The following is a 24,374-nucleotide window of genomic DNA, read 5'->3' on the forward strand; positions in this document are numbered from 1 at the left end:
GAGGCCGAATAGGATGGGGCTGTTTTTCCTGGAGCGTCGGATGCTTGAGAGGTGATCTTTTACAGAGGTTTAGGGGCATGGATAGGGTAAATAGACAAAGTCTTTTCGCTGGAGTGGGGGAGTCCAGAACTAGAGGGCACAGGTTTAGGGTGAGAGGGGAGAGATTTAAAAGGGACCTATGGGGAAACATTTTCATGTGGAAGGTGGTGTGTGTATGGAGTGAGCTGCCGGAGGAAGTGGTGGAGGCTGGTACAATTGCAACATTTAAAAGGCATCTGGATGGGTGTATGAATAGGAAGGGTTTGGAGGGATATAGGCCAGGTGTTGGCAGGTGGGACTAGATTGGGTGGGATATCTGGTCAGCATGGACGAGTTGGACTGAAGGATCTGTTTCTGTGCTATACATCTCTATGACTCTATGATGTGTAAGGAAGCCAATTTTCTCAGATGTGGTAGTACTTATCAACTGATGGAATAACTTTCTTCAGTATGAAGCATTTTCTACTCATTTCTGAAAGAAGAATGATTTTTCAGAACAGGAGGTAATATTTGTATTGAATTTTTTTTTAAATGTTGTGGCACTGCTCGACAAAATAATAATGTTCTGATATATATACCTGCTACAGATGGTGAGAGCGAGAATGAGTCTAAAAACAGATAGTCAGTTCTTCTATAAAGCGATGGTTGCATTCTTCTGCAACCCTGCATTATAGAAAAATCATGCTTTAGAAATAGTGCTTAAAGTGCTGGCAGGTGGGACTAGATTAGGTTATCTAGTTGGTATGGACGAATTGGACCAAAGAGTCTGCTTCCATGCTGTACATCTCTATGATTCTATTTGGGCAATAGAACATTTTGTATGATGAATGCTTATTTGCAGAATCCTTCAAGAAAATGTTGGATCTCTTTTGGGTGAGATGGCAATTAGGAGATTAGTTTGCGCAGAAAGTGGGTATTCTGTAATCCATTCAGGGTTAATCTGATCTGAATAATTGCCTAAAGGGGTTTTGGAAAATTTGAAGTTTTTCTCCACAATTGGCCCAGCTTTATAATACTTTTCACCTTTTATTTGTTTTCATAGTTTGGGAGAAGATTTGTAGCTCAGGTGCTCATTGTTGTGGTTCTGTTCGCCAAGCTGGGAATTTGTATTGCAGACGTTTCGTCCCCTGTCTAGGTGACATCCTCAGTGCTTGGGAGCCTCCTGTGAAGCGCTTCTGTGATGTTTCCTCTGGCATTTATAGTGGTTTGTCTCTGCCGCTTCCGGTTGTCAGTTTCAGCTGTCCGCTGCAGTGGTCGATATATTCGGACCAGGTCGATGTGCTCATTGATTGAATCAGTGGATGAGTGCCATGCCTCTAGGAATTCCCTGGAGAGAAAACCAGAACTAGAACATATACCGGCCACTGCAGCAGACAGCTGGAACTGACAACCGGAAGCGGCAGAGACAAACCACTATAAATGCTGGAGGAAACATCACAGAAGCGCTTCACAGGAGGCTCCCAAGCACTGGGGATGTCACCTAGACAGGGGACGAAACGTCTGCAACACAAATTTTATTTGTTTAATCATTCCAATGTGCTTAAATGAAAAGATTGGAGATTGTTTTACCTTAACTTTCTTTCTTTATTTTGCTTTTAGAAAATTCAAAATTGCAATCACGGAGTGGAGGTAAATTAAAGAGGTAAAAATAAATAATCCAAATATAACATCAAAAAGAAATGTTATATCCAACACCATGGAAAAGTCAATTTTCTGAACTTATTAACTTATTTTCTAATTGTAAATGTCACCTTAATTTCCTAGGATGGAATAAGATATAGAGAAACTTTTTATTCACTATCTCTTTGCTGAACATGCCACTCAATGGATGATGGTCACTCTGAAGTAAAGTTAGCAATGAGTTATTAAATCATGAATCACTGACCCCAGCAACCTCTCTCTGTAGCAAGATATTCACCTCTCAATGTTCAGTTAATTGAAACATTCTTTAATGGAAGATTGTGTCTGGATTTGCTTTCATAAGCAGCAAAACAGAAAAAAAAAACAAAAACAAAAATATTTATTTTTTAAAAGTTAATTCCACTAAATGTAATAAGAATTAGAACATGCACATAAGGTGAAATATCTAGTAAAATACTTTCTTAAAGGTATTTACTTTTTAAACATGACTTTTTTGTAACTTGTTATAGTAGATATTAACAAGATGCTGCATTTACTTTCAAGGCACCAATAGGTTGTTCAATAGTTGTTACTCAGATGATGGTCTGATTTTGGAAGGCAGAGAAATGGCTGCTGGGTTTGGGCAGGAATCTCATAAGTGCTAATCTCTAGCTTCTGATGTTGATTCGTTTTAACTAGGGTCAAAGTAGCATTTGAACATTCCCACCGTAGCTTCCCTGCCAGGCTGAAGCATATTGGCAATCAATAGGAGGACAAGTGTAAAATGTTGTATTTTGTGCTCCTCTGGCACCATTAGGTAAATTGCAGCATCTTTTGCTGGGATTTTTCTTACCACATGAAATCCTTCTGATACCCTCCTCTCTGCTAGTTAGCTAAGGCTGTGGAATCAGAAAGTCAGTGATTATGGCAGCACAATTGTCATGAAAATGTATATACATATAATTTATATAAATCTAGATTTGGAAATTATAATGAAAAACCTTAATAAAAGAGTATAACAGAAGTATCACAACAGGAAGTAATTTGTGTAGACAAGAAGTGCATACAGATGTAATATTTTTAATGTTTAAATTAGAGAATAGTCTTGAAACAGTCTCTAATGCAAATTTAGTCTAAATGAAGTTTCTGCTGCATTCTTCAATTTAGGACACTAAGCTGTGCTTCTAAAGCGCTTCCTAAAATCTCCACAGTACAGCGTCCATGTTCCAAAACTGGAATGAAAAAAACTGAGCAGAAAAATCAAAATCAGGTCAGTTCTGGCAAGTGTTATATAAATTGAAATGTGACCCCTAATATTCCTAATTCGGATTTATCTCTTTTAAATAGAGGTCTGTGCAATACCAGAGAATGAATATCCTTACTGGTTCACTATAGTTGAGTGTTGCGCATCTTTCTCTTTAGGATTTGGATTTGGATTTGGATTTGTTGTACAAACCAGTTAGTTCCTGAAAGGGTTAACTAACATCACAAGATGAATTTGGTGAATCAAATTAAATGAATGTTTCTGAGAAGAGATTTCCAGAGTTATGTTTCCTATGAGGTTTTCATGTGTTCCTGAATTGTTAAAAGTATTAACAGCATGTAGCTAATTTGTACTTGGTCTTAAGTTGCCCATGACTGTGTGCTTGTTTGTGGATGTGGGCATTGCTGACTGGAGAGTGCTTATTGCTAATCACTAGTTGCCCTTGAGAATGTGGTGGTGAGTTACCTTCTTGAACTATTGCAGTCCACCTGCTGTGGGTTGCCACACAATATGATTTGGGAGGGAATTCCAAGATTTTGACCCAGTGACAGGGAAGGAATTGCAATTATTTCCAAGTCAGGATAATGAGTGGCTTAGAGGGAAACTTAAGGTTGTTCTCATGTATCTGCTGCCCTTGTCCTTCTTGATGAAAGTAGTCATGGGTTTGGAAGGTGCTGTCTGAGGATCTTGGGTGAATTTCTGCTGTGCATCTTGTAAATAGTACACACTATTGCTGCTTCTGACTGTCAGTGGTGGAGGGAATGGATGCTTGTAGATGTAGTGCCAAACCTGAATGGAGTGTTGTTGGAGTTGCACCCATCCAGGCAAGTGGTGAATAATGCATCACGCTCCTGATTTATGGTTTGCAAAAGATGGGCAGGCTTTGGTGAGTCAGGAGGCGAGTTACTCAAAATATTCCGAGCCTCTGACCTCTGTGTTGAGCCCAGTTGAGTTTCTGGTCAATGGTAAGCCCCCCCTTCCCAGGATGTTGATCATGGGGGATTTGATGATGGTAATACCATTGAATGTCAAGGGGTGGTGTTTGGATTGTCTGTTATTGGTGATGGTCATTGCCTGGCATTTGTCATACCCAGATAAAAGCAAGGACTGCAGATGCTGGAAACCAGAGTCTAGATTAGAGTGATGTTGGAAAAGCACAGCAGGTCAGGCAGCATCCGAGGAGCAGGAAAATCGATGTTTCGGGGGAAAAGCCCTCTATTTCTGATGAAGGGCTTTTGCCCGAAATGTCAATTTTCCTGCTCCTCGGATGCTGCCTGACCTGCTGTGCTTTTCCAACATCACTCTAATCTAGACTCTGGTTTCCAGCGTCTGCAGTCCTTGCTTTTATCTGGGTATGACAAATGCCAGGCAATGACCCAGTTGTGTGAGGAGATCAGAGGCTAGGAATACTGCGAGTAACTCGCCTCCTGACTCCCCAAAGCCCGTCCATTTGGCAATTGTGGCATAACTGTTATTTGCCACTTGTCAGTTCAAGCCTGGATATTGCCCAGATCTTGTTGCATTTGAAAATGCACTGTTTTGATATCTGAGGAGTTGCAAATGGTGTTGAACATTTGTGCAGCAATCGGTGAACATCCCCACTTCTGACATTGTGGAGTATCCAGTGTTACCAACCGTTTCATAATATCACATGGAGTGAATTAATTGGCTGAAGTCTGGTATCTGAATTGGTGGGGACACTGGAGGAGACCAAGATGAATCATCCACTCGGTGTATCTGACTGAAGATTGCTGTGAATGCTTCAACCTTATCTTTTGCACTGATGTGCTGGGCTCTGCCATCATTTGAGGCTGGAGATATTTGTAGAGCCTCCTCCTCCATTGAGTTGCTTAATTGGCCACCACCATTCACAACTTGATTTGACAGATTTGCAGAGCATAGATCTAATCTTTGTTGTGAGACCTCTTAGCTCTGTCTATCTCTTGCTGTGTATGCTGTTTGACATGCAAGTAGTCCCGTTTGGTAGCTTCACCAGGTTGACACCTTTTTCACAGAAGACAGTTATATATCTTAGTGGTGGATATAAACAGGCAAAGGAATGGCTGGAAAATGAGAAGCCTTCAAAAATAAGATCAGAGTCCAGAGAGAGTATGTTCCTATAAGAGGGGAATGCTGGATGACTATAGAAATTGAGTTCTGGTCAAGAAAAAGAAGGAAGCATATGCCAGGTATAGACAGCAGGGATTGAGTGAATCTCTAGAAGAGTATAAGGTCAGTATGAGTATACTTAAAAAGGAAATCAGGAGGGCAAAAAGATGACATGAGATAGCTTTGGCAAATAGTGTTAAGGAGAATCCAAATATATTAAGGACAAAAGAGAACATAGGAAGAGAATAGGGCCTCTTAAAGTTTGTAAGGCTACCTATGTGTGGAGCCACAGGAGATGCGTGAGATACGAAATGAGTATTTTGCATCAGAGACAAATTAGAATTGCTGGAAAAGCTCAGTAGATCTGGCAGTATCTGTAGAGAGAAGTCAAAGTTAATGTTTTGGGTTCTTTGTTCAGAACAGAGTATTTTGCATCAGTGTTTACTGTGAAGAAGGATAAGGAGCCTAGAGAACTTGGAGAAATAAATAGCAATATCTTGAAAAATGTCCATATTACAGAGGAGGACATGCTGAATGTCTTAAACAGTGTAAAGGTGGATAAATCCCTGGGACCTGATCAGGTATACCCTAGAACTCTGTGGGTAACTAGCAAAGTGATTGCTGGACCCCTTGCTGAGAGATTTGTTCATTGTTCAGTGAGGTGCCAGAAGACTGGAGGTTGGCTAACATCGTGCACTCTCTAAAGAAAGGTTGTAAGAAAAAGCCAGGGAACTATAACCGGTGAGTATGGCATCAATGGTGGGCATGTTGTTGGAGGGGATTCTGAGGGACAGGATTAATGTGTATTTGAAAAGCAAAGGACTGAAGAGGGATAGTCAACATGATTTTGTGCATGAGAAATCATGTCTCACTAAGTTGATAGAGTTTTTGAAGAAGTCTAAAGAGGATTGATGAATACAGAATGGTGGATGTGATCTATATGGACTACAATGAGGCATTTGGCAAGATCCTGCATGGTAGACTGGTTAGGAAGCTTAGATCATATGGAATACAGGGTGAACTAGCTATTTGGATACAGAACTGGCTTGAAGGTAGGAGACAAAGGGTGGTTGAAGGCCTGTAACCTGTGGTGTGCATAAGGATTAGTGTTGGGTGTGCTGCTTTTTGTCATTTATATTAAATGATTTGGATGTGAACATAGAAGGCATGCTTAGTAAGTTTGCAAGTGACACCAAAATTAGTGGTGTAGTGGACAGCCAAGAAGGTTACCTCATCATACAATGGGACCTTGATAGGATGGGCTAATGAGTTGAGGAGTGGCAGATGAAGTAAATTTAGTAAATGAGAATTGTTGCACAATGGTAAGGTGAATCAGGGCAGAACTTATACACTTAATGCTAAGATCCTGGGGAGTGTGTCCAATCAAAGAGACCCTTAGAATGCAGGTTCAAAGTTCCTTGGACTTAATGCTAAGATCCTGGGGAGTGTGTCCAATCAAAGAGACCTTAGAATGCAGGTTCAAAGTTCCTTGGAAGTGCAGTTGCAGGTAGATAGGATAGTGAAGAAGGCATTTGGTATGCTCGCCATTATTGGGCAGTGCATTGAGTACAGGAGATGGGAGGCCATGTTGCAGCTGTATAGGACATTGATTTGGCTGCTTTTGGACAACTGAGTTCTGTTCTGGTCTCCCTGCTATAGGAAAGATGTTGTGAAACTTGGAAGAGTTCAATGATTTCCAAGAATGTTGCCAAGATTAGGGATTTGAGCTGTAGGGAGAAGCTGAATAGGCTGGGGCTATTTTCCCTTGAGCATCTGAGGTGGAGGGGTGACCTTGTTTATAAACTCGTGAGGGGCATGAATAGAGTGAATAGTCAAGGTCTTTTCTCCTGCGTAGGGGAGTCCAAAACTAGAGGTTTAAGTTGAGGGGGTAAGATTTAAAGTGGATCTAAGGGGCAGCGTTTTCACATAGAGGGAGTTGCATGTATGGAACAAGCTGCCAGTGGAAGTGGTAGAGGCTGGTACAAATATGACATTTAAAAGGCATCTGGATGGGTGTACGAAGAGTAAGTATTTAGAGGGTTTTGGGTCAAATGCTGGCAGATTTATTTAGGTTATATAGTAGGCATGGACAAGTTAGACCGAAGGGTCTTTTTCCATGCTGTACAGCTCGATGACGCTGTCATGTGATTTGCTGGTAATACTAATAAAACCAAGAGTGAGGCACACTCTCAATGAACAAGCTTTTGCTGAAGACCTCAAGTGTACGTCCTTCCCTACTTTCCAACTGAGGTACTGACACTAATAAGGATTCAGTTGTTGACAGTGAATCTACCCAAGTAATGTTGGTTGCCAGTGTACCAAAATTTAAAGAGCATTCATCTCTAATGATGTGGGAACTCAAAACATCATTCATAGGACATAGAGGAATTATGAAATTAAATTAATAAGAAACTTTAAACACAGCAACATATTCTACAGCACATAAATAAAGTGAATGCAAGTCAAAATGGAACTAAAGCTGCAAAGATGAGAATAAAATAAATAGTGGACGACAAATATTAAATATTTATTTTGCTTTCATACATACAGACCAGGGAGTGCTTTGTTTGGACACTATCAGAGGATGAAATTCAAAGTCATATAATGCATTTAAAATTAAAAGCCAAGAAATAACAAGCAAACAGATGATCAAGCTTTTACTCTGGAAAGATCGCTTCCAGACATTTTAAAATGATCTGGTGACGAGCTAGCGGAAAAAACTATTACATATATTTAGTAATACTTTAGTAAAATGGTACAGTCCTGCAGGACTGACAGATCATATTGTACTTATGCTTAAGAAGGGAAATCTGTAGAGAAGCCAGCTTAATGTTAGAATTAAATGGGGAAATTCTTAGAACTATTGAGATTTTGGCATTAAAAGGGGCCATTCTTGTTTCATCAGCTTAATTAAATTGTATGAAGACTTAAGAGTAGACATATGATGGCTCAGTGGTTAGCATTGCTGTTTCAGTGTTAGGGACCCAGGTTCAATTCTAGCCTTGGGTGACTGTGTGGAATTGGCACCTTCTCCCAGTATATGCATGGATTTGCTCTGGGTGCTCCAGGTCCCTCTCACAGTCCAAAGATGTACAGGTTAGGTGGAATAGCCATGGGAAATGCAGTGTTACAAAGATAGGGTACGGGGTGGATTTGGGTGGGATGCTGTTCAAAGCGGGGTGTGGACTGATAGACCGAAAGACCTGCTTCTGCACTACAGGGATTTATGATTCTAAAGCAATAAATATATTAATTACCTTGTCAAATATATGTTTAAAATCTCACACATAACAGACTGATGAATAAGATAAAAGCATGTACGGCTAGCTAACAGTCTACAACGTAAACCGGGGAGTGGGGATAAAGATTACCTATTCAGAATGACAAAGGTGGGGAATGTACTTAGATCACAGCTCACAACCTATATTTTAAGATTTGGTCTTTGGAATCAAAAGCTCCATTTCTAAATTTGTGAACAACACCATATTGGGAGGGATTGTTAACACTGAAGAGAACCACAACAAATTACAAGACATAGACTTTCAGTCTGGGCAATTAGTTGGCAAATTAATAGAAAAAAACATTAAAATTTGGTAAGAATCAAGAGGTTGGATATAACATTAATGTATAGTAATAAGATCAGAGAATCGAGATCTGGGAGTGCATTAGCTAAACCTTTAAAAGTTCAAATAATGCCATGCAGTATTAAAGAAATAATGTGGAGCAGACCATTAAACTAATGTTTAATTCCGGAGGGAGAAAGGTGTAAAGTAGAGAATTTATGCAAAGCTTGTATTAAATGTTGATTAAACTGCACATTACGTATTATGTACAGTTATGGTTGCTGTATTACAACAAAGGATAGAGAAGCATTGGATAGAGTGCAAAAATGATTTTCGGGAATGCCGTGTGAACTATGATTTAGTAACAATCAGGAAAGGACGAATGGTCTGATTTGCTTTACCTTTGACCTAGTAGATAAACTTGTGAAAAGTTTTGATAAAATACACCTAGAAAGATCTGTGTTTGTTTTTGTGGGGAACATCAAATCTAGAAGGATAGTTGAATAAAATTTCCGTTTTGATTGCAGTAAATCATTTGATATGCAAACTCAGTTCTCCTGATACAGAATGTTGATACAGCCTATTTCGAGAAAGAGGAACTGGTGTAGGTGGTAGAAAATTTTTGATAATACAGACTGCAACGTTTGTGAAGGTTTGTAGCTCAGGTTGAGGTTTAGGGTGTAGGTTTGCTCGTTGAGCTGTATTTTTGATATCCAGACGTTTCATTACCTGGCTAGGTAACATCATCAGTGGCGACCTCCAAGTGAAGTGAAGCTATTGTCTCCTGCTTTCTATTTATATGTTTGTCCTGGATGGGTTCCTGGGTTTGTGGTGATGTCATTTCCTGTTCGTTTTCTGAGGGGTTGATAGATGGTATCTAGATCTATGTGTTTGTTTATGGCATTGTGGTTGGAGTGCCAGGCCTCTAGGAATTCTCTGGCATGTCTTTGCTTAGCCTGTCCCAGGATAGATGTGTTGTCCCAGTCGAAATGGTGGGTTTTTTTCAACCATGTGTAGGGCTACGAGCGAGAGAGGGTCGAGTCTTTTTTTGGCTAGCTGGTGTTCGTGTATTCTGGTGGCTAACTTTCTTCCTGTTTGTCCTACGTAGCGTTTGTGGCAGTCCTTGCATGGAATTTTGTAGATGATGTTGGTTTTGTCCATGGGTTGTACTGGGTCTTTTAAGTTTGTTAGTTTTTGTTTGAGAGTGTTGGTGAGTTTGTGTGCTACTAGGATTCCGAGGGGTCTTAGTAGTCTGGCTGTCATTTCTGAGACTTCTTTGATGTATCGTAAGGTGGTTAGGGTTTCTGGCTATATTTGGTCTGCTTGTCATGGTTTCCTGAGAAATCTGCGGACTGTATTTTTTGAGTATCCATTCTTCTTGAATAGAGGTGGTTCTCCTCTGTTTTCCGAAGTTCGTCTGTGCTGCAGTGTGTGGTGGCTCGTTGGAATAGTGTTCTGATACAGCTTCATTTGTGTGTGTTGGGATAGTTGCTGGTGTAGTTAAGTATTTGGTCAGTGTTTGTTGATTTTCTGTATATGCAGGTTTGTAGTTCTCCGTCGTCCTTTCTTTCAACTGTGACGTCCAGGAATGCGAGTTTGTTGTTGGTTTCTTCCTCCTTGGTGAACTTTATGCCTGTGAGGGTGTTGTTGATAATGTTAAATGTCTCTTCTATCTTGTTTTGTTTTGTGATGACAAAGGTGTCATCTGCGTAGCGGACCCAGATTTTTGGTTTGATGGTTGGTAGGGCTGTTTGTTCTAGTCTTTGCGTTACTGCTTCTGCTATGAATCCTGATAGCGGAAATCCCATGGGTGTGCCGTTAGTTTGTAGATTATGTTGTTGAAGGTGAAGTGGGTGGTGAGGCACAGGTCCACTAGCTTCATGATGTTTTTGTTGGTAATGTGATTGATGGTGGTTGGGGTGTGTGTGATGGTCTCATTTAAAGGTGTGGTAAGTGTTTCCTTTGCCAGGTCGATGTTGATGGAGGTGAACAGTGCTGTTATGTCGAACGAGATCATTGTTTTATCTTCCTCTATTTTGGTGTTTTTGATGATTTTTAGGAATTCCTGGATGGAGTGGATGGAGTGCTGTGACTCTTCTACTAGGTATTCAGTCTTGCGTGTAGTTCTTTGGCCAGTCTGTAAGTTGGTGTTCCAGATAGTGAGACTATGGGTCTGAGCGGGGCTCCTGGTTTATGGATTTTTGATAGTCCGTAGAATCGTGGGGCGTTGGTCCCATCTGGTTGCATTTTCTGGAATTCCGTCTAGTTTAGTTGTTCGGAATTGTGTAATTTTCTTCAGAGATACGTAATTTTGTTTCCTAGTTGTGGGGTCGGGTCTAGCACCACCTGTTGGTAAGCATTGGTGTCTGCGAGTAGTGCATTGGCTTTCTCTATGTAGTACCTTCTGTTCGGGATGACTGTGAGCTGACCCTTGTCTGCAGGTAATATGACAATGTTTTTGTCTTTTTTGAGGTTTTCTTGGACTTTCTTTTCTTGTGTGTTCAGTTTGTTTCCTTCCGTCTTTAGGCTCAGAGTAGGTGCAACTGTCTGTCTGATCGTCAGTTGTGTTTCTTCCATGAGTTTGTTGTCCTTCTATGTGGTTTCTAATGCCGCTAGGAAATCCTTATTGTCAGCGTCTTGGTAATTGAAATTTAGTCCTTTTACTAGTACAGCTTTTTCTGTGTCTGATAGGGTTCGGTCTGATAAGTTCTTTATCCATGCCCATGTTATCGGTTTTGTCTTTGTTTGTGAGTTTGTCAAGTTCTTTTCTTCAGGTCCCGATTTTTCTTTATCTGTGTTTGTCGTTGTTTAGTGTTTATGGCTCATTCTCCCGCGTCTGTTCATTCTTGATTTGTTGCTTGTTTGAATAATGGCTTTTGGCGTGCAATTTCCCCGTTGTATTTTCGGGTACAAACAAACTAACGGCACACCCATGGGATTTCCGCTATCAGGATTCATAGCAGAAGCAGTAATGCAAAGACTAGAACAAACAGCCTTACCAACCATCAAACCAAAAATCTGGGTCCGCTACGTAGATGACACCTTTGTCATCACAAAACGAAACAAGATAGAAGAGACATTTAACATTATCAACAACACGCTCACAGGCATAAAGTTCACCAAGGAGGAAGAAACCAACAACAAACTCGCATTCCTGGACGTCACAGTCGAAAGAAATGACGACGGAGAACTACAAACCTGCATAAACAGAAAATCAACAAACACTGACCAAATACTTAACTACACCAGCAACCATCCCAACACACACAAATGAAGCTGTATCAGAACACTATTCCAACGAGCCACCACACACTGCAGCACAGACGAACTTCGGAAAACAGAGGAGAACCACCTCTATTCAAGAAGAATGGATACTCAAAAAATACAGTCCGCAGATTTCTCAGGAAACCATGACAAGCAGACCAAATATAGCCAGAAACCCTAACCACCTTACGATACATCAAAGAAGTCTCAGAAATGACAGCCAGACTACTAAGACCCCTCGGAATCCTAGTAGCACACAAACTCACCAACACTCTCAAACAAAAACTAACAAACTTAAAAGACCCAGTACAACCCATGGACAAAACCAACATCATCTACAAAATTCCATGCAAGGACTGCCACAAACGCTACGTAGGACAAACAGGAAGAAAGTTAGCCACCAGAATACACGAACACCAGCTAGCCACAAAAAGACACGACCCTCTCTCCCTCGTAGCCCTACACATGGATGAGAAAAACCACCATTTCGACTGGGACAACACATCTATCCTGGGACAGGCTAAGCAAAGACATGCCAGAGAATTCCTAGAGGCCTGGCACTCCAACCACAATGCCATAAACAAACACATAGATTTAGATACCATTTAAAAACCCCTCAGAAAACGAACACGAAATGCCATCACCACAAACCCCAGGAACCCCATCCAGGACAAACATATAAATAGAAAGCAGGAAACAACAGCTTTGCTTCGCTTGGAGGTCGCCACTGATGATGTTACCTAGCCAGGTAATGAAACGTCTGGATATCAAACCTATAGCTCAGTGAGCAAACCTACACCCCATAATACAGACTTGATGGCCAAAGTGCCTTTACATGATTCAATAAGGCTTATAATGAAATTTGTTTGGATCTTTTTCTCCAGGTATTGTTCAGATAATATTCATCTTGCAATCATTTTATTCAAAAGTTTAAAACTAGCTTCAACCTGTCTGCGTGGATGTAGTTATGTGGTAAAGCCACTGGGTGTCAGGATAGGAATTGCATTTGGTTCAATGTTGCAATATATTAACTGGATTGTAATGCTACTTTGTAGTAAACCACCTGAGATTTAAAAAAAAAATTGTAACTCTTTCTCCAATGCAATATGGTTTACTCAGTTTAAGGTGGCAAGGTGGTTAGTGGCTAGTACTGCTGCCTCATAGTGCTAGGGACCTGGGTTCGATATTAACCTCTGGTGACTGCCTGTATGTTGTTCGCACATTATCCCTGTATCTGCATGGATTTCCATCGGATGCTCCTGTTTTATCCCGCAGTCCAAAGATGTGCGAGTTAGGTGGATTGGCCATGCTAAATTGCCCATAGTATTCAGGGATGTATGGACTTTATGGGCCGAATGGCCTGTTTCCATTCTGTGGCTACAATGATACTACGATTCTGAGTTTTCTTTCTCCTGTAGCCAAATCACCAAGTGTTATTGTAATTTGAGCCATGATGTGACTGTTGAATTGTAGCACTTTTTTCATTAATAAAATTTTGAACACCTATATCCCAAGCTAAGGTTGTCAAGTTTGGCTGATCCTATTCCTGAGGGTTAGGTCACATGATATTCAACAGCATGACATTTGCTGCAGTCTAAGTCAGGGGTTGAAGTACACATTGATAAAGACAGAATGAGGGATGAGGTCTTGCATCATGAATTAATTGAGCTAAGCAGTAGATTATAATCAGGACCTCAAAAGATTGTAACCTCCGGATTATCCCTCGTGCCTTATGTTAGCAAGTACAGAAATAGCAGAAAAGAGGCAATGAATGTGTGCTTCAGGAGTTAGAGCATGAGGGATGGTTTTAGATGTCTGGATCATTCGCACCATTTCTGGGGAATGTAGGCCCTGTACAGAGGGATGGTCTGTACCTTAACCAGAATGGGACTAATATCCTTGTGGATGGGTTTGCCTGTGTGGTTGGGAGGAATTTAAACTTGTTTGAGGCAGGGCATTAGGTCAATAAGGACAAAGCATATCTTTATAAAGCAACTAAGGCTGAAGGAGTTCAGTAATGTTGAATTTCAAGGGAGTTGGGCCAGGCTGGATGGCCTGTATATTAATGCTAAGAATATTATAGATAAGACAGATATGTTAAGGGCATGCATTGAGATGTGGCATTGCGGTGTTGTTGCCATCACAGAAACATGTTTGAAGGAGGAATAGGATTGGTAACTCAACATTCCAGGATGTAGGATCCTCGGGTAGGATAGGAGATGCAATTTTACTTTATTAATTAAAGAGTCAGTTTCTGCAGTAAGGAGGAACAATATTTTGGAAGGGTCCTTAGAATCCCTACAGTGTGGAAACTGACCCTTCGGACCAACAAGTCCACACTGACCCTCCGAAGAATAACCCACCCAGACCTATTCCCCTACATTTACCCCAGACTAATGCACCTAACCTACACATCCCTGAACATTATGGGCAATTTAGCGTGGTCAATTCATCTAAACTGCACATCTTTGGATTGCGGGAGGAAACCAGAGCACCTGGAGGAAACCCATGCAGACATGGGAAGAATGTGCAAACTCCATACAGACAGTTGGCCAAGGCTGGGATTGAACCCGGATCCCTGGCGCTGTGAGGCAGCAGTGCTAACCACTGAGCCACCATAATGAGGGTCTGTAAATGTGGGTAGAGCTTAGGAATAAAAAGAGAGTAGTAATACTGCAGGGTGTGTATTATAAACCCCCAGACAGTCAGTGGGGAGTAGAGGTGCAGATATTCAATCAGTTCACTGAAGTGTGTAAAAATAACAATCCTATTTTGTGCATCTAAACCAAAATTTTCCTAGCTAACATCAGTTCTGAGGAAGGATCTCTGACCGAAACATTAACTCTTTACAGATGTTGCCAGACCTGCTGAGCTTTTCCGGCAACTTCTGTTTTTGTTTTTGAAGTAGCACTTTAACTGCACTTCACTCAATCTAGTCTATTGTATTTTCTGCTCACAATGTGGTCTCTTCTACATTGGGAAATGATGTGCAGACTGGCTGACCGTTTCACAAAACTCCAATGTTTTGTCTACAAAAAAGACAGAGTTTCCAGTTACTTGCAGCCTCAACACACCAGTGTGTTCTTTGGCCAACATCTGACTAATGCACCATTGGGGGTGGCATGATAGCGCAGTGGTTAGCACTGCTGCCTCACAGCGCCAGGGACTCAGGTTCAATACCAGCCTCAGGTGACTGTCTGTCTGTGTGGAGTTTGGACGTTCTCCCCGTGTCTTCGTGGGTTTCCTTCAGGTGCTCCAGTTTCCTCCCACAGTCCAAAGATGTGCAGGTCAGGTGAATTGGTCATGCTAAATTGCCCATAGTGTTAGGTGCATTAGTCAGACGGAAATGGGTCTGGGTGGGTTACTGTTTAGAGGGTCGGAGTAGACTTGTTGGGCCAAATGGCCTGTTTTCACACTGTAGGGGATCTATTCTAATCTCTGTCTCAGGCTTGCTGCAGAGCTTCAGTGCAAACTAGAAGAACAGTGTCTCACTTTCTGCTTGGGAACCATGCAGTCTTCTCAATTCAATATTTAGTTCCATAATTTTGGGGCCTGAGCAACTTTTCCCATGCTTTCCCCTACCTCTAGCATCTGTGGCTTTTTTTTAGAGGGTTTAGAGGGACTTCGTGAAAATAAGTTTTCATCCAGAGGGTGGTGGGAATCTGGAATGCACGCTTGGGAGGTAGTTGAGGTAGGAAACATCAACCTTTAACAGGTACTTGGATGAGTTACCTGAAATATCACAACATTCAAGGTTGTGGTCCAAATGCCAAGAAATGGGACAACTGTAGATTTAGAGTAGTTTTTGTTGGCGTACACCCAATAAGCTAAAAGACCTCTTCTGATCTCTGACACTATGATCACTTTTTTTTTGGTGATTAATTCAGGAGAATGGGCAATCTACACCTCCTGAGACATCAGAGTTTGGTTTGAATGTGTCTACTATTAAAGTTGGAGATGGACTTCATCCCAGACGGGTAGGTGCTAAAATGCTTATTCTTGGTCCTGTGACTGTTAAGAGAAACGTTGATGTTGAAACTTGAGCAAGTTTTCTCAATTTTATTTCATTTTTATTTTATATACAGGGCCAGATCATTGACTTGCGAGGTATGATTCAAAATGCTGTCAAAGATTCATCAACTGAAATAGCAGTCAATAGCCTACATTACAACCAAGATCCTTCAGTGAGTTTGGTTATGAAGATATGAAAGGTTTTGAGACCAGATTTGATTTTCTTGAAAATGATGCCACTTGAAATCCAAAAATACACCAGTACAGCACAGGAACCGGTCCTACGCCCCACCAAGCCTGTGTTGATTTCTAGTCCTTATTTAGACCCACTACTTATTGCCCATGTGTGGTTTTTATCCCTCTGTTTGCCTCTCATTCATTTGTCTATTAAGATGCACCTTAAATGTTGTAAACATGCCTACTTCCATCACTTCCATTGGCAGTGCGTTCCAGGCACCCTCCATGAGAAAACTTCACCCTTAAATTTTCCCCTTCTCACCTTGAACCTGTGCAGTCTTATAGGGCCTTTCTACCAGGAGAAAAAGCCTTTGACTATCTGCCCTGTCTATGCCTCTCATCATTTTGTAGAGAGCTACTAGGTGGCTCCTCAGCCTCCATCTTTCCAGTGAAAATAATCTGAGTTTATCCTACCTCTCCTCATAACTAAAATCCTCCATACCAGGCAACATTCTGGTAAACCTTCTCCGCACCCTCACCAAAGCATCCATGTCCTTCTGGTAGTTTGACAACCACGCTGCATGCAAAATTCCAGTTTTGTACAGCTGTAAGATAACTTGCCAACTTTTATATTCAGTGCCCCAGCTGATGAAGGCAAGCGAGCTATCTGCCATCTTGACCACCTTATCCACCTGTGTTGCCACTTTCAGGGGTCTGTGAGACTGTACGTCCAGATCCCTCAGTATGTCAGTGCTCCTAAAGGCTCTGCCATTCACTACATAATTTGCACCTGAATTTGATTTTCTGAAATACATCACCTCACATTTGTCCAGATTAACTTTTATCTTATTTCTCTGCCCATATCTGCAATCTATCTATATGCTGCTGTATTCTTTGACAATCTTCCTCACCAATTCTAATTTTGGTGTCATCTGCAAACTTACTAATCAGACAATCTACATTTTCCTTCAGATCATATAAAACAAACAGAAGTCCCAACGCTGATCTCTGCGGAATACCACTAGTTCCTGATCTCCATTCTGAAAAGCATCCATCCACCACTATTCTCTGTATTCTATGACCAGACCTGTTCCGGATCTATCTAAACAGCTCACCCCAGATCTCATGTGACTCTGTTTTTGTATCAGTCTGCTATGAAGTATCTTATCCATTGCCCTTTCCTCATCAATCTTTGTCACCTCTCGAAAACTCAATCAAATTGGTGAGACATGACCTTGCCTGCACAAACCCATGCTGCCAATCAAGAACCTATCTACCTCTACCTTAATTACACTCAATAACTTGGCCTCTACAGCCTTCTGTGACAATGAGTTCCACATACTAATCATCCTTTGGCTGAAGGGATTCCTCCTCATCTTCATTCCAAAGGGTTGTCCCATCACTCTGAGCTTGCACTCAGGTCCTTGCCATCCCCAATCTACATTCCTCATTCCCTGCCTAATATTGTCATAGGTGGCCTTCCCCAAATTTAGTACGTTTACCTGAGGACTAATCTTTTATCTATCAGTAACTTAAGACTTATAAAATTATGACCTCTGTTCTCAAAATGCTCCCCTATTTGAAACTTCAATCACTGGTTGGGCTGATTCCTCAACACTAGGTCTAGTATGGCCCATTCCCTAGTTAGATTAGATTAGATTCCCTACAGTATGGAAACAGACCCTTTGGCCCAACAAGTCCACACCGACTCTCCGAAGAGTAACCCACCAAGCACCATTCTCCTACCTTATATTTAGAGGTAAAAAATCTATTTACCCTTGACTAATGAACCTAACACTATGGGCAATTTAGCATGCTAGTTCACCTGACCTGCACTTCTTTGGATTGTGGGAGGAGACCAGAGCGCCCATGCAGACAGGGAGAATGTGCAAACTCCACACAGACACTCAACCCAAGGCGGGAATCAAACCCGGGTCCTTGATGCTGTGAGGCAGCAGTGCTAACCACTGAGCCACCGTGCTGCCCCATATTCCTTCACAAAACCCTGCTGGATGCACCTAACAAACACCCTCCAGCAGAAATAGCAGCACAGTGGTATACAGTTGGGAGGGAGTTGCCCTGGGAGTGCTTGCCACTGATTGCGGACCCAATGAAGTCTCATAGCTTCAAGTTAAACATGAGCAAGGAAATTTCTTGCTGATTACCATGTACTGCCTTCCCTCCACTGATGAATTGGTACTCTTCCATGTCGAACAACATTTAGCAAACACTGTACACCAAAAGTAGCTTAGCAGCAGTACTATTGATTGAGCTGGTCATGTCCAAAAGGACATAGCTGCTAGACTGGGTCTGCAGCAGGTGGTGAGGGAATCAACAAGAGGGAAAAACGTACTTGACCTCATCCTTACCAACCTGCCCAATGTGGATGCCTCTGTCCATGACAGTATCAGTAAAAGCGACCATTGTGCAGTCCTTGTGGACACAAAGGCTTGCTTTCACATTGAGAATACTGGCCATTGTGTGTCTGGCACTATCACTACACTAATTGAGACAGAGTTAGAACAAACTTAGAAACTTAAGATTGGACAGCCATGAGGCACTTGTGGGCCATCAACAACAACAGAATTGTAGTCCAGAGTGTGGAGCTGGAAAAATACAGCAGATCAGACAGCATCCAAAGAGCAGGAGAATTGAAGTTTTAGGCATAAGCCCATCATCAGGAATGAGGCTTGTGAGCCGAGGTCTGAGAGATAAATGGGGTGGGGGTGGGGCTTGGGGGGAGCTAGCTGAGAGTGCGATACCTCTACTGAGGTGATTATCCCAGTGAGGTGGTTACCCTCCACTTCATCTACCTACTGCACTCTCAGTTACTGTCCCCCACCCCCCCCCCCACCCAGCCCCACCCTTCTCCAATTTATCTCTCAGCCCTCAGCTCACAAGCCTCATTCCTGATGAAGGGCTTATGCCTGAAACATTGACTATCCTGTTCCTTGGAAGCTGCCTGACCTGCTGTGCTTTTCCAGCACCACACTCTCTACTCTGATCTCCACCATCTGCAGTCTTCACTTTCTCCTAGTAGCAGAATTGTACTCCAGCACAATCTGTAACCTTGTGGCCTGGTATATCTCCACTCAATCATTACCATCACCCCTTATTCTTTGGAGAGTGCAGGTGATCATGCTAGGAAAAGTACCGGGTATACCGAAAAATGAGGTGTCAACCTGATGAAGCTCCCAAACAGGACTACTTGCATGCCAAACATTATATGCAGCAAGTGACAGATAGAGCTAAGTGATTCCCACAACCAACGGATCAGACCTAAGCTCAGCAGTCATACCACATCCGATCCTGAAGGTGGTGGACAATGAAATATCTCACTGGAGGAGGAGGTTCCACAAATATCCCATCCTCAATGATGGAAGATCCCTGCACATCAGTGCAAAATATATGGTTGAAACATTTCCAGCAATATTGTCAGATGTATTGAGTGGATGATCCATCTTGGCTTTCTGCAGTGACTCCAGCATTACAGATAGCGGTCTTCAGCCACTTTGATTCACTCCACATGATATGGTTGGAGACACTGAAAAGCTATGAGGTCTGACAATATTCTGCCAAGAACACTGAAGACTTGTGCTCCAGAACTTGCCACCCCTCTAGCCAAGCTCTTCCAGTACAGATACAACTGTGTTCTGTTTGATATTTTAAAACATTGCCCATGTCCTGAACATAAAAAGCAGGACAAATCCAATCTGGCTAATTACTGCCCCATCAGTCTACTCTTGATCATCAATATACAATGGAAGATGTCCTCAACAGTGCTAACAAGCAGTAACTGCTCAGCAATAACCTGCTCAGTGAAGACCAGTCTAGGTTCTGCCGGGACCATTCTGCTCCTGACCTCATTAAAGCCTTTGAACAAATGTGAACAAAGGAGCTGAATTCAAGAAGCGAGAGTGACATTCCTTGACATCAAGGCTGCATTTGACTGAGTGTGGTATCAAAGAGCCCTAGCAAAACTGGAATCATTTGTATCGGAGGCCAACTCTTTGCCGGTTAGTGTCATACCTGGCACATAGGAAGATGGTGATAGTTGTTGGGGGTTAGTCACCTTGGCTCAAACACATCTCTGCAGGAATTCCTCAGGGTCGTGGCCTCGGCCCAACCATCTTCAACTGCTTTATCAATGACCTTCCCTCCATCATAAAGACAGAAGTGGGGATGTTTGCTGATGGTACAATGTTCAGTACCATTTAAGATTGTGATACTGAAGCAATCGATGTTCAAATGCAACAAGATCTGGACAACATTCAGACTTGGGCTGACAAGTGGGTGTAATATTCGTGCCACACAAATGCCATGACCATCACCATTAAGAGACCATCTAACCACTGCCCCTTGACCATCAATAGTCTTACTATCACTGAATATCAAACTATCAACATCCTGGAATTACCATGGACTCAGAGCTTCCCACATAAACACAGTGGTTGCAAGAGCAGGTCAGAGGCTAGGAATACTGTGACAAGTAGCTCACTTCCTGACTCCCCAGAGCCTTTCTATCATCTACAAGGCACAGGTCAGGAATGTAATTGAATGCTTCCTTCTTGCCAAGATGAATGCAGCTCCAACACCAGTCAAGAAGCTTGACACTATCCAAGACAAAGTAACCGCTTGATTGGCGCCACATTCACAAACATCCACTCTCTCCTCCAAGACACTCAGTACACACTGCTGCTAATCTATAAAATCCACTGCAAATATTCACCTGCCAACTCCATGACCACTTCCATCGAGAAGAATAAGGGCAGTAGATACATGGGAATGCCACCACCCACAAGTTACCTTTCAAGCCATTCAACATTTTGACTTGTATATATTGCTGTTCCTTCACTGCTTTGGATCAAAATCCTGGAATTCCCTCCCTAACAGCATTTTGGGTCAACCCACAGCAGATAGATTGCAGCTGTTCAAGAAGGCAGCTCACCACCAGCTTCCCAAGGGCAACTTGAGATGGGCAATAAATGCTATTCAGCCAGCGACACCCAACCCCCACAAATGAATGAAAAAAAAGAGTAATCTCTCCCTGTCTGTTCTTCCTCTTAGCCTTACTGGCCTTAGTTTCTAATTCCTTCTTGGCCATTTTTCTTACCGACTACTGCTCATTAGTGCCAAATCACTTCTGTACCATTTTTACCTGGTGCATAATTTTTATGTTTTTGTGTTCGTCTTTAAAAAATGATAATTGATTCTATTCTTGGTGATATTTTAACTGAGAGTTACCTGAACCCTTTCATTTGTTTGGGAACAGGATTGACTGGATTCCATATTTTAAAGTAGACAAACAGGAAGTCAGAAGAACACAGCAAGCCAGGCAGCATCAGGAGGTGGAGAAGTCGACATTTTGGGTTGAAAACCTTCATCAGGACTCGAGAGGAAAAGAGAGATCAGAAATTAATAGAGGGAGAGGGTTGGGGTTGGGGGAAAGGTAGGTGAGATAGTAATAGGTGGATGCAGGTAGAGGGTTATTGTCTTAGTCAAGATTAGAGTGGTGCTAGAAAAGCACAGCAGGTCAGGCAGCTCAGGGCTCCAACCTGAAATGTTGATTTTCTTGATCCTCAGATGCTGCCTGACCTGTTGTGCTTTTCCAGCACCACTCTAATCTTGACTCTGATTTCCAGCATTCTGCAGTCCTCACTTTCACCTGGTTATTGTCTAAGGTCAGTGGAAAGGGTGGAGCAGATTAGTGGGAAAGAAAATGGTCAGGTCAAGGAGCCAGGGAGGAGAGTAATGTTGAGGGTGGGGAGATAGTGAGACAGGAGGTGAAATGGAAGGAGGAGGCAGGGCTAGAAAGGGAGACAGGGGCTAGGTGAAAGGTTATTTGAAATTGGAAAACTCCTGATGTTGCCTGGCTGCTGTGTTCTTCCAGCCTTGTCTTTGTTTACTTTGGATTCCAGCATCTGCAGGTTTTTTTCTCTCTCTGTATTTTAAAGGCCAGTTCAGAGATTTTCAGTATTTGTCAATGAAATGTTAGAAATCTAGCAACGTGATCCAGACATGTAGCCTGATGGATGTTGCATTCCCTGAATAGATATGTTGATAGGTATACATGTTCAAAGTCATCTACCATATACTGGCGTACTAACGTGCTTGAAATTTTTTTTTGTAGGAACGCTTGATAAAACCTCTGGGTGCTTTCATCGGAATGAATGGTGAACTGAGAGACCTTGCTGTTGTTGTCAGTAAGGTAAGTTGTAGAGAAATTTAATTTCTAAACCTGAATCACCTATAGTCGAACAGCCTCTCAGTAGCTTCAGCAAAAGAATGTAAAAGATTATGAGAAAACAGTCTTTCAACTTGTAGCTTTGGTTTTGCATTATAGCAGGTATTTGTAGTGCACTTCAGCGTAAGTAATTATGAACTATGAGCATAATGCACAAATGTAAGATGGAACTTAGAATTTCTTTTTTAAATTTGCAATATGAAATTGAAGCAGAACTAGTAAAAATGGACAACAAGTCAATCTGGTGAAGGATCCTGCACAAAATGCCAATCATATTTTTGTTGTTTGGCATTGCTAGCATTTTTTTGTTCTTTAACTGCTATTTAAATATTTATGCAACTGTAATCTTGAGAAGGAGTAGCGTTCCTAAAGCTAGTGCTTCCAAATAAATCTGTTGGACTATAACCTGATGTTGTATGATTTTTAACAAAATCTTGAGAGAAATTTAAAGTAATTCCAAATTCTAGATATTTTAAAAGTTTAAATTGATTTTATCTACTTCAGGATATTTATCTACATAATCCAAATGTGAGATGGGATGATATAATTGGGTTGGAGCCAGCCAAACGACTTGTCAAAGAAGCTGTTGTCTATCCTATTAAGGCAAGTTATTTTTAATTTAAAATAATGTTCTGTGTTTTCCTGATTATACATATGATGCTTAATCTTGTACGTCTTTACCTCTAGTATCCTCAGTTGTTTACTGGGATTTTGTCCCCATGGAAAGGACTGTTACTTTATGGACCACCAGGTAAGGATTTTTTATTTTGAAATTAAAAACAAGAACATTTGGAAATACTGAACAGGTCAGGCTGATTGGCTGATTAACCAAAGTTAAAGCCTGATGGCCTCTTGTGAGAACTCAAAAGGAATTTTATGGCATGTTTTTGAGAATTAGCACAGACAGAAATTGTTTAATAATAAAATAAATAATGATCTTGTTTTTGGATCAGGAAATCATAAACTACAATGTATTTTAAGGGGCAAAACTAATATTATCAAATAATGGCAGCAAAAACAACTTATACAGTGCTTTTACCATCATAGATCACCATATGACCACTTCTGTACGCTTTTCCGAAGCAGATACTGGATAGGAATCCTGGCTGAGATTCATTCTCAAGGGTACTGAGTTAACTCTGGTATTCCTTTTAGAAGCTCTGAACAGGTCATAGCCAGGATCCTCATGGTCTTCATTTCTGATATGATATTGGGAAGAAAGGTTGCTCACCAAAGTGAACTAGTGTAGCAGAAGTAACAGGTTCATGTACGAAGAATGAGAATGAGGGTCAAATGTTGGAAGCTGCAATTATCAATAGAACTTAAGTCCAGTATGACTGATTGCATACAGTGGCTTTTGGCTTTTGAAAGAGTTCAAGTAAGTTGCTGAACAGACCAAAGTCCTTTTATCATTCTTTCTGGAGGAGAGTTGTTCAGTTATGTTTTCAGGGCAACATTACAATTTTTTTCTCACTCAGGGTGGGGATCAGTTGGTCGAGGTGTCCTGTGTGTATATGTGTGTGTGGCAAATGAGCACATTTCAGAAAGAACAAGTTGGCCAGAACAGTGGAATTCAAATGAAAATGGGGGTTGCCTTTCATTGTAATTTCCTCCTCTGTCTGCTTTTGTAAATAGTACTTATGGAGATGGTCCAGCTGAATCTCAATCTTGCAATCTCTCCTTCCATTGTCAAAATCCTCTCCCTGATGCTCCCCCACTCTCTGCCAATAGTCCGACAGATATTCACACCATCCCTGATCGACAGAAATCCTGCTATTCATTAATGAGCCAATCAGAAATAAATGCTTTGAGGGAACCAGCTTCTGATTGGGCTATAGCCGCTGTCAAAATCTTATTGTTGTGCTTGGCTGCATTTTGAACAACAGATTGGCGGACCACCTTTTCTGGCCATATTGTGGTTGCTGTTGTTGGGCTGCTGTTAGACATGCCTCTTATAGATGCTAAATATCATGGAAAGGATTGAGTAATAGAACGTAAAGCTATTAAAGGCTGTTGTCAAGTCATTCCTTTTAGGCTTTCTCCCTATATATCTTTAAAGAAGTACATGCTATAATGATCATTT

At 41.5% G+C, this 24,374-nt stretch overlaps 1 protein-coding gene across 1 annotated transcript in view; it reads left to right on the forward strand.

Moving 5' to 3' along the window:
* The window catches only part of katnal2 (katanin p60 subunit A-like 2), a 78,737-nt gene that overhangs the window by 25,262 nt on the left and 29,101 nt on the right, over nt 1-24,374 (forward strand). The window contains exons 4-10 of the mRNA XM_060847143.1: nt 1,639-1,681; nt 2,827-2,929; nt 15,747-15,836; nt 15,945-16,043; nt 22,178-22,255; nt 22,796-22,894; nt 22,979-23,042. Coding sequence (XP_060703126.1) covers nt 1,639-1,681; nt 2,827-2,929; nt 15,747-15,836; nt 15,945-16,043; nt 22,178-22,255; nt 22,796-22,894; nt 22,979-23,042 — 576 coding nt within the window. The remainder of the gene's footprint in view (nt 1-1,638; nt 1,682-2,826; nt 2,930-15,746; nt 15,837-15,944; nt 16,044-22,177; nt 22,256-22,795; nt 22,895-22,978; nt 23,043-24,374) is intronic.

The sequence above is a fragment of the Hemiscyllium ocellatum genome, chromosome 1 (assembly GCF_020745735.1).
Source record: "Hemiscyllium ocellatum isolate sHemOce1 chromosome 1, sHemOce1.pat.X.cur, whole genome shotgun sequence".
Taxonomy (NCBI): Eukaryota; Metazoa; Chordata; class Chondrichthyes; order Orectolobiformes; family Hemiscylliidae; genus Hemiscyllium; species Hemiscyllium ocellatum.